General features: G+C 49.0%; 1 protein-coding gene across 2 annotated transcripts in view; it reads left to right on the top strand.

Annotated features, from left to right (window-relative positions):
• The first annotated feature begins 6,801 nt into the window (after nt 1-6,801).
• Nucleotides 6,802-11,084, top strand: part of RFX7 (regulatory factor X7) — a 48,740-nt gene continuing 44,457 nt past the window's right edge. For both annotated transcript variants that reach the window (XM_088519944.1, XM_088519950.1), the window contains exon 1: nt 6,802-7,084. In XM_088519944.1, the coding sequence (XP_088376070.1) occupies nt 6,939-7,084 (146 nt within the window). In that variant the 5' untranslated portion in view covers nt 6,802-6,938. The remainder of the gene's footprint in view (nt 7,085-11,084) is intronic.

Below are 11,084 nucleotides of genomic sequence, written 5' to 3'. Positions count from 1 at the left end.
TTTATTTTTTTCTCCTAACAGTGGTGTAACACATCCAGCCTCAGTGTGCTCTGGTTTGTATTACATAAACTGAGCTGCTTCAACAGAGGTTCATTCAAATGAAAACTGCTAAAAAACTTTGCGCGATATCCCAAACAGCAGAGGTCAGGATTTTATCCATTATAATCCCCACACTTCATCCTATCCTCAAAACAAATCAGTCATAAACTGGCAGCTTTTATCCTGATTTCCATATTCTTCACACATACATTTTATTAAAAAGCTATTAAGTTTAAAATACAACAATCATCTCTTGAGTTCACATTAAACATAACAGAGGGCATGAAGTGTTAGCTCATGCTGAAGTTTATACTTTAGTCTGTTTTTCTTTTGAGCTGTTAGAGAAATGTTAGAAGCTGTAGAGTGTGGGAACAGCTGTTTCTTGGCTGTGTGCAGTTTTGATTTGTAAGAGTAGTGATATTGTAACCGCTCAACTGATTAGCAGTTTTTGCAATAAACTCTAAAGCTATTGGAAGCATTTTGATAAAGGATGTTCATCCTGCTCCACTTACACTGATCTGCTCTTTGTTTGCTTGGTTGGTTGGTTTTGTTTATTTCTAGGTTCAGGATCTAACCCAACGACGTTGGTTAAGACCACAGATTCCTGTGGGTACCTGCCACTGGACCAGTTTCCTCAAGAGTCATCTGGCTTCACCCCAGTTCTGTAGTACCTCTCCTGATAGCCTAATTTTGGCTCTGAGCTAGATCCAGTGCTTTAGATAGGATAAGGATAAGATTTCAGCCAGATGGATCACGAGCAACATTTTCTTCAAAGTTCTTGGCTCCAGCCCTGCACAAGATTGCTTCAGGCCAACAGGATAAAATCCTGTCCTTCTGTCAGCCGAGTCAGGCCCTTACTTGAGTGCTCAACATGGTCATGCTGCCATGCCAGCTGCACTGCCCTCGTAGTGGCTCTTTCCCACATTAAATACTATTGAGCTGCTGACTCCAGGGCTGTGTAGCATAAACTTCCACAGAGGTGGGTGACAGTGTGAAGAGCCCACACCTATCTATAGCACCATCAATAAACAGCACTACACAAGGCCTTTGTTTCTTACATTCTATGCTGGTAAGAAAAACTAATGTCCATGGCCCACTAAACTTTCTATTGGTCAGGAGAACTTCCTGTGAAGTTTATGAACCTATCTAATGCAAACAGGGAACATGCCTTTTCTCTTCAGTTTGACTCAGACTATGAAGAAATGAGATTCAGTCCAGTGTTCCTGAGTAAGTCTGCAGTCGCATACTCATGCTTCATGCTGAAGAACACCTTCCTTTGCAGATAGGACTTTGTTAGTCTTTGGAAGTGATATCATTGCAAGTTGTTAATATTTTGCTACTACTTATCAATGGCAGCACAAATCTGTCTGGTATCTTTAGTAATTAATTGGGTTGGAGCAGACAAAAATAATATTCTTAGCATTTTTAGTGGAAGAATTTAAAAAGCCAATGTGTGATCTACTCTGAACTGGAAAAAAAAATGTTTTATGAGCAGTACTGGGAGGAAGTGCCAGTGTGAAAACTCAAACCGGATTTGTGCATGTTGTGTTCTTGTCCCACATGAAGTCATGGGAGTCAAGGGGAGTTGCTCAGAAATTGACATCCTTGAGAGTTCTCTAGATGACTTTTCCTGCATAAAGAGAGAGACCCACCCCCACTTTCTCAAGCCTTTTTATGTCCCAAGCCCATGCCTAGCTTGCACACAAAACTAGGGATGTAACAGTTCACACTCATTCGTTAGCAGAAGATGCAAAGTCTGAGCAGGTACAGAACAAAGGCCTCCACCTGTGATGGTGGTTACAGCCACAAATTTCACTGCAAAATAATCTTAATCATTAAAAGAAAGGTGTTCTCAAAACTGTCTCACTTATTAGAGGCCTGGCTTATTTTTCCACATTGTAGTGTGATGAATGCTGGAGAAGCCTTTGCATTGCCTTCAATCACAGCTTAATTGGAATCATGAAAAGTTCCCCTAATGACCTCCACAGGTAGCAAAAGATTTGTATTCTGAATGTATGCATAGGCCTTGTTGTTCTAAATCGTACTTCTTTCTCTGAGCATGCACTGACAAGTATGTCTATTACTGTACAACATTGAGAGCCAAGTAATGTTTATTACTGACTGTGCTTGAGGGTCAGTGCAGAGCCTCACCCGGCTGAGATGCATTTTAGATGCGTTCTGTCTGAGGGCACTCTCCCTTGGGAGCAACTTGGTGGGAATAGGACCTGCATCGTAACAGGTACGTGCAGAGCTCCCACCTCTGCCTCTGGGGTGACAAGTAGGGTGACAAGTCTCATCCAAGTCTCATCCATAATTACCTATATACACATATGTATATGTGCGTGTGCACATGTATGGCAGAAAGGTAAGGTCTGACAGAAATAGCCTTGTATCCAAGTAACCTTATACATACTGATGAAGGGATTTTCCCGTGCAGTGTAAATTGTTCAGCAATGTTGCCCGACACACCTGGTCTTTCCATTGTATTCCCATGTAGGCACATTGCTGTCTTACAACTAGAGCCATGCATACATGTGGCTAAGAATAAAAAAGCAGTGGCACTATCACAGATACTCAGACTCCCTTGCTTGAAGGGATACTATCAAGGAAACTAGGCCAAAAACTTGACCTATTTTAAAAGACATGGCAATCTGTTCTTTTAAAAAATCAGTCACACTTCATTGAGTCCTTCTCTCCTATAACATGAAAAATATCCAAAGTAGTAACATTCAGAATTCTTCTGTCTTTGTACACACTTTCTATATAGCATATATAGCTATACATAAATTGAAAGTTAAACTATCCAGTTTGACAATTTAATTTTTCCCCATGCCTGATCATGAGAAAGGAGTAATTTTAAAAATTAGCAAATACAGAGGCTGAACTAATTTGATGCATCTCTCTCTAATTGCTTCCTGGCTTCTCTTCCTCCTCAGTATTGACTGCAGTGAACCCATTTGGCTACCAGAAGGACCTGGGATCCATAAAGGATTCTTGCCTCTAGGGAATTCCATGCTTTGCCGTATTCCTCTGCTATTTTGCTGCTTGAGACCTGGCTGTGAAAGACCCTTCATGCAGCGCTGGCCGGGGGCCGGGGGAAGCTGGCTCCAGCACATGGTGCAGAGCGGATGCCCGGTGTTCCCTGCGGCACTGTCCTGGGAAACGACCGTGTGGGGCCACCTTTTGCAGCGACCCTGGGCTGGAGGTGTGGGACTTCCAGTAGAAACATTGGGAAGAGCCGTGTGGAGCGGCCACCGGGGCCAAAGGCTGTGCGGATGAGGTAGAGCACGGCACTGGGCTGAAGTTTTGACCAAAAAGCCCTGGAGTGTTAAGAACAGATGGGCAGAAAGTGCTCGTGGTGAAACATGGCTGCTTTGACCTTTGCTGTACATGACAGGACACTGGGCTGTCTTGTGGGGGATAGGGAGCTGAAAGAAAGGAGTTCACAGAAAGGAGAACTTTCAGACTGAATCCTGGGAATTTACTCTGGTTATCATGACCTACTGACTGTAAACGATCTATATAGTATCCCGCAAAACATGGTGTTCCTCATCTGGAATAAGCAAGCACAGCCAGGCCCCGCCGAGCCTGCGCCATCCCTGTCCTGTGCCTGATGATCGCTTACATCTGCACGTGCAAGGGCAGCACTTACATTCTGTTATCATCTTAGAACTGACTCAGAGAGATGGAAATGACCAAATGAATGGCAACACAGGACAGAACCAGAGCTGGGGAGGGTGGTTTTGAAGAACAGTTTCCATAGCTAGTCGGGGCAGTATCGAACCCCTGACCTTTGCTAGAGGTGGAGCCATGAGTGAGGGGCCTGACTCAGACTCCGCGGGCGTTTTTAGCACTTTGCCCGTTATTGGGCAGGTTGCAGTGCTGCCCACCTCACAGCACCTGCACCTCCTGCGCTCAGGGGCTGCAGGAACCAGCAAAGTTCAGCAATTCCCAGCCAGGCAGGCTCTCGCTAGAATTAAAACATCCCACTGAAAAAGCTCCCTTCCCGTGTCCTGTACATAACCCAGTTTCTGCTGTTGGTTGGTATGATATGAGTGTGAAGGTTTTTGAGCTAAGACAGACTTTTTTAACCAAATATTGAATGTTGCATAAATGTTGAAGTACCCATTAAAATTGGCTAGGTGAATTACTACTTACTACACTCCCATTTGCCCATCACTACACATGCATGGAAGAAACAGAGGAGAAGTGGTGAGGAGATGTCTCGGGCATAATGCAGGATACACAGAGACAGACATCCCTTGGGAAGGAGAGCTGCAAAAAAGGCACCAAAATGGAGTTCACTGAACCAGCATTTAAAGCTTTTGCGAAGTGTCTTTTTTTAGCAAGGCTTTAAAGTCAAATATCCTCACAGAATTTATTTTATGCTTGTCTTGAGGATAAAGATAGCAAGAATTCATTATTTATCTGCCTCGTTCCTCAGGTTAGTTTCTGAGTCTGCAGGTCTCTCCCCGGCCCTGTGTTAGTCAAGAGGCCGCAGATGTCTCTCCATCGCCAGGGAGCACAAGGAAAAGCACATGCCCCTCCATCCTGGCCACTTGGCGGAAAAAAGGGCAGAGACATTCCTCCTCGAAAGCAGGAGACAGTGTATTCCCCAACTGCCAGAGATAATTCATAGCAGAGAAGTAAAAAAACCAAATCAAAAGAAAGACACACTAAAGTACAGTAGAGAAATACCAGAAAAATAGGTTAGACAGTATTTAAGCACATTTTTTTTCCTGCAGAGAGGGCTTGTGCTAGCTCTTAAGTTCCAGAAATGGAGGAAAAATAAACACAGCTTTTGGATCTAACCAGGTAAAAGGGAGTTAACTCTTGCTGGTGCCCCAGACCTCACAGCAGATTGTCTTCTTGCAGGCCTCTGGGGCTCGCTCTATCAGTTTCTTTTTGAAGATACATTTTGAAGAGTGTCTCTGTCCTGCAGAGCAGGATTCCACCACTTTTGAGTTAGAAAACATGGGAATTTCAGTGCTAATATGGCCACCTCACTGTCTAGCCTAGCGAAGTCAATCTGCAGAAAGGGAGTGTCTGGGAATAGAGACACTGGAGGAGAAACACCCTAGTCTAGGTGTCTAGGCTGAGCTGTTGCATGCTTTAAAATAGACATTTAGCAAATGATAAGGAAGGAAGGAATGGTAAGTAAGATCCCAGTCCTGCAAACACTCTGAAGGCTTCCGCCCTAAGCCCTTGCCTTTGTTTACAGTAAAGGGACACAGAATTAAACTCGGTGTCTGCAGTGTCATGTATTTCTATCTGTGCTGAGCAGAAACCCTGACCCGTCAGGCTTAGGTATTCCCAGCCACAGGGTCACAACCTCCAGCAGAGAGCTGGGATGGTTCTTGGGTGGGTACCCACAGAGGGGCAGATGTGAGGCCTGAGGTGGCTCACCTGCTAATCTCTTAGCAGTTAAACAATCCCCGAGTGTCTTAGTTGTGTCAGAACAAGCTCTTCTTTGCTTAAAAAAGAAAAAAAAAAGTCATGGTGGATGGATTTCTTTGCAGTAGGTCAGGTCTATTGCATGAGCTGGACGAGGCTGCAGGAGGCCTGAAACAGGCCAGGCGCTTGGCACTCCGCTTCCGCTGGGGCCGCACGCGTCCCGCTCAGCATCGACCGGAGAGCACCGGCGTCTCCCAGCGCCAGACCAGGAAGGAAGGTTATAACCTCCTTCGCTTTGCGGGCAGGGACCCTATCTCAGGCCTCTGGGCACTACGGCCTGACTATCAAGGCTGGCAGTAGACATGGTGGGTGCCAGAGCCCCTCGGGGATGCGGGGCCGTGGGGTGGGCGCACGCGGACTCGCTGCAGCGGGGCGAGGAGCGCAGTGCTGCCTGCGTGCACCAGGGCTCTGCACAAGAGCTGCAACCGATTTCTGCGTGAGTCATGTGATGCCAACACTGCTGTAAACAAGTGTGATTGCAATTTGATGTTGTTGGGAGCTGAACGCACAGGCGCTAAATAATATATGTATTTAGGCAAAAAGCAACACTGCAATGCTATGCGTGTCTTTTCCCCTGTTTTCTGCAGCAGTCCGTCCTGCGAGCATGGCCGGCTGAACTTGCTGTGGGGTGCAGGGCGTCGGGCTGGTGCTCGCCTGCTTCCAGCAGCGCTTTCGAGGCTGAGGGCCCATGGGTTCCACCCTGTCCCGTGGCCGAACAGGGCCGGGCACAGACCCCAGCAGAGGCGCCCCTGGCGCTTCTGTGTGGGAAACTGGCAGATGCGCCCGAGCGCACAAGCCCTGGTCTGTGTCCGTCTGCACACGTGTGTCCACGCAGTTTTCCTGCAAAACGGGGGTTTATTGGCCCAGGCATCTAGCGGCTGGTGGCACGCGGGTCCAGGCTGCGCTGCCGCCACAAAGGCTCCGCCGGGGACTCCGCGCCCTTCCAGGCCGCCTCGGGGCCGCTGCGCGGTGCCCCGCGCACCCGCGGAGCGGGCGGCCGAGGCGCGCAGGCCGCGGGCGGGGAGGCCCCCGCACCGCCCCGTCCCATCCCGCCCCGCCCCGCCGCGCTCCGCGGCCGCGCAGCGCCCCCGGCCCCTCACGGCGGCGTTGGCGGCGCGGGGCGGCCCGTGGGCGCGGGCAGCGCCGAGCCTGCGCACTGGGCGCCCAGGCTGGCACGGCGGGGCGAGCGGCGGCGGCGCGGGGCTGGGCCGGGCCGGGCCGGGCCGGGCCAGGTGGAGGGAGCGAGGCGGGGGAGCACGGAGCGACCCTGCGCGGGGGCGGCGGCGGGAGGCCGGGCCGCCATGCGCCCTGCGCCGCGCGCGCCTCGCCATCCCGCGGCGTAGCGGCGCCTCGGCTCGGCTCTGCGCCCGTGATGTGCCCCGGGCCGCGGGGCAAGGCGACGCACTCGAGGGCTGCGGCAGAGGCCTAGCGCGTCCCCGCCGCCCATGGCCGAGGAGCAGCAGGCGGAGGCGCAGCCGCCGCGGCGGCTGGCCGGCACCCCCGCGCCCGCCGCGGCCCTGCCCGCCCTGGTGCCGGGGCTGCAGGGCGCCGAGGGCAGCGCGCTGCAGCACAAAATCCGCACCTCCATCTGGTAAGGGCGGCGCGGGCCGCGCGCTCCCCGGGCGGGCGGGCGTGTGTATGGCGTGTGGGGGGGGGGGGTTGTTTGTTTAACGCGCCCGCCCGCAGCCGCCGCGCTCCCCCCACCCAGGTCGGTTCCGCGCTGCCGCCGCGGGGGGGGCGGCGCGGCCGCCTTTGTGCTGCGGCGCGCGGCCCTTCCGCGCCCCTGCGCGCAGGTGGGCGCTCCGCGGGGGCGGCAGCGCCGGCGGGTTCGCTTTTTAAAAATATTTTGTGTTGCATATTATTTCTTAAAAATACACATTTTCGTACTTTCATTTTTTATATCCTGTTTTATTTTGCGCCCTCCGCGGCCAGCCGCTGCGCGGAGGGGCTGCTCGGCGCGATAAGGGCGGCCCAGCGGGGCCGGTGCCACCTGCGGGCGCCACCGCCCGGGTCCGCAGCCCCCTCAGGGCCCGCGAGGGCAGCGCGGTTTGGGCCGGCGCTGCCGGTACCTGCCCGGTGCTGGTGCCCTGAACATCGCTCTGCAAAATGAACCCGCATTTCTTGCTCAGCTACGGGGCTGGTTTTATGTGTGTTTGCGGGGAAGAGGTAAAGGGGGTTGGGCTTGCCCTGCAAATAAAAATTATTGCTATTTTTAATTCCGTAAGTGGCCATCACCTGCAGTATGTGCCTTTTTTCGGTAGGCTTCTAAAAGCTGTTTTTGCCAGAGAGGGCTCACACGGTGTTTTGAGTGTGGACCCATGTAAATATGGGTTATTGATAATCTGTACTATTTATGTGTGTGCATGCATACACATATATGTGCTCCTTGTGTACGTATGTGCTTGTATGCATGCGTTCACCTTAATATGCTATAGATTCATCTAGCCTGCGTATTGCCTCATAGTGCAGTTAGCTTTTTTGGTTTGAGTAATGTGCCTTTAAGAGGAAGAATATCTAAATATAGTGTTTCCTTCATTTATTTTATTGTATGATACAGTGAAATAGCGTTTATCCTTTGATTTTGTTCTTTTTAAAAAAATCTAAATAGAGAATAGTAATTCATTGCCCTTAAACCACACTTGTTACCTTTTGTTTTGTTTTGTTTTTCTATGCAACGAAATGACCTTAAGAAGGAATGCAAACTGCAGAATTTCCTGTCCGTTTAGCTGGTGAAGCCTCTGTGCTGTCCTGATTTACTGTGGGATTTTTGTGATGGCCATTTCTTCCCTGTCATTTTCTTCTCTTTCCATGAACATGCTGTTTGGAAGGCAGCGGAGAGTGTGTTTACATTGCATTCAGATTAGGTATCATGTCCAAGTTGAAGACAAAATGGCTCCTTTTATTATGGGCTTTCTTTTAAAGGAAAACGAGTGCATGTGTTAGCATTTTATATCAGGTTGCTGTTCTGATTCAGGTGCGCTTGGCGAATAGCGTGACGTTGCTTTCGGTGTGCAGGAATGTGGAGTTTTGCCCCATGCAGGTGTCCAGGCTGGTGCCAAGCGCCTGTGAGCAGCGGCGGCTGCGGCGGTGCCTCCGGCCCCGTCTCCTGGTAGTTTAATAGATATTCCCCGCATCGGCCTGACCTTTCCTCCCTGGCCAGCCGGCAGCTTTCTGCATGGGGCTGCAGCCTCTCTGCTCCTTTCACGCAGTATCAGTTCCTCGCAGGTTGTGCTCTAGATATGTGGTGTTGGAAGATAAGGTTAGTTTTATAATAAACTTTTTTTGATATGTTCAAATTGTACTTTTGTCTGCAGATAATAGCAGTTCTGTGCTTTCCCCTGCTTCTGGATTCCTAGCAAGCAGTCTTCATTCGAAACCCCAGTTTAATGTTAATTTGTGTCTTAGTGCAGATTCAGTCATTCTCCTTAAGCAGAAGGGATAGAGAGCGTTGCAGAGGAAGTCATGCATGCTGCATTCAGAGTAAACACTGCAAGGGCTCTTCTTCCCTGTGTGCTGTCTGGGATCTGCTATTCCTCCATAGGTGCAGGGTGCTGGGAGCTCATAGGCTGCACCGGAGGTGTGGGAAGGCTTCTTGTGAAAATGGCAGGGCTCTATTGTTAAAAAGAGCTAGGTAGAACTTGTTGAGGAGAGCTTCCTCTTTCTGTATTCCCTCCTCTTCCTCCCCCATCCTCCACTGCCTTTCCAGTTAAAAGTGTGGGGAGGTTGCTGCGTTGAATTCCTCCTTTGCTTCCCAAAGGATTCATCCTGTCTAGAATAGTCTTTTGTGTTGTCCCCCCTTTCTCCCTCACTTGTTTGTGCACAGTGCATGGGTGTTTTTAAACTCCTTTCTTCTGAGGTTTCTAGTCCTCAGAATGATTGTCAGGGAAAACAGTATAGCAGAATATAGCAGTTACTAAAATACTGGACTCGAGGATCACAAACAAGTCTGTGCTTGTCCTTCCACTGTACAGACAAATATAGATGTAGTATGTGATGCAGGCCTCAAGCAGGACAATGAGTTATTCATTATCTCAACTCATACTTAATTTGTTCTGTTTATTAAATTAAAATGTAGTTTGACAAAAGTAGCTCAAGTAATTGTGAACATGCAGTGTCCCTTAAAACCAAACAATAGATGAAGTCCTGCGGGTTAAAATTGAAGGCATGGTCCATATATGTATTGAAGACTTAAATGTACTGCTGTGTTTTTTTTTTTTTTTTTAATTTGCATACCACGTGACCATGTGTGTACAGAGGAGAAAAGATGAGAGTTTTTATGCTCACAGTTAAAAACAAATTAGGAAGTATTTATTTGCATTATAGTTGCCTGTACAGGTATGCCAGATAGTTAGAGCTGATTAATTATTGTAGCCAGACAGACGCTAAAGTTCATTACTGTCTGACCGTATCTTTCTCCCAGCTGCCCTACTTGAACACATCCAGCGAAATGTTGTCTGTTCTTATTTCAGATTGCATATATAACTTGTTCAGACAGTTGGATGTGTTCTTGCAGTGTCGATGAAAAGGGCAGAAATAATATTAGACGTCTTTTCCCATTGATGGATTAGAAGTCTAGACGAGAGAGGCTGCGTCTTTGCGGCGCCTAGACTGTCTGATTAAGGTCGGTTTGGGCGGTTTTGTGAATCGCCTTGGTCTCTGCTGGACGTGGGTCCTTAATCTGCCTGTTTATTTCCCTTTAGATTCGTTAAAGCTTTTTGTATTTATTAATAGCTTTTTGTCCAGACGTTGGAGCCTGAGGGTGGGAAAACCTCCCTAGTCAGCTGTCTGAGCATATAGACTAACGGGGCTTCAATTATTTCTTTCGGATGAGAATACTGCATTACCAAGCGCGTGTTATTTGTGTACGGCGCTGCAAGCATGCACTAGCAAAGACCGAGGCGACTCATTACTCCCTTAGGTTGTAGGAGAATATCCTATCGCTAGAGACAGCCTGTAGTGTCCATATGCAAGAGAAACGAGGCCGAAGGACTGAGCGGCGTGAGTCACGGAGGGGAAGAGTGTCTCCGCTCCGACGGGGGTCAATGAAAGAGGCCAGGTCTTGAGGCGCTTCCATCGCTTTGCTCGCTGCATTGAGCTAAAATCCAGGCCATATGCAGCCAGAGAGCGTTAAAATGGTAGGGTTTGTTTTCGTGTTCACTGTTTTGAATAAGTTGCGATGATTCTTAAATGAGCACTTGTTTACTGTTGTAAACAGTAAACTATTGCTTGCGTCAGTGCGCGACTTGGCCCCGGTTTTTCACCTAGCCTGCATGTCGGCTTTTTTGTCCTAAGGGCATCCATTATGGTTTGAATGTGATGGTTTTGCCTGAGATGAATTTCCCCCTCCCCAATATCTCGTGTAAAGCGAGCTGAAGAGCAGGCAGCGTGCCGCTCGAAACACAAAGCGTTGCTGTTGCAGTATTTTGCACCAGCCGTGGGTGTGTGCTTCTGATCATAATTTTGTCCTCAAATCACTCTTCAAGCTAGTAGTTTTATTCCAAAGCCACATCAGCTGGGCCACTTAGTGCCAAAATTATGTATGTTCTAAGGCCTGGTATGTCTTGTGTTGAAGAGAGTAGGAGGTGACTCGT

Source organism: Tinamus guttatus, unplaced genomic scaffold (assembly GCF_059628265.1).
Source record: "Tinamus guttatus ecotype Peru unplaced genomic scaffold, ASM5962826v1 Tinamus_guttatus_pri_ptg000004l, whole genome shotgun sequence".
NCBI lineage: Eukaryota > Metazoa > Chordata > Aves > Tinamiformes > Tinamidae > Tinamus > Tinamus guttatus.
Note: the sequence above shows the minus strand (reverse complement) of the source record. Positions and strands in the feature narration are given on the sequence as shown.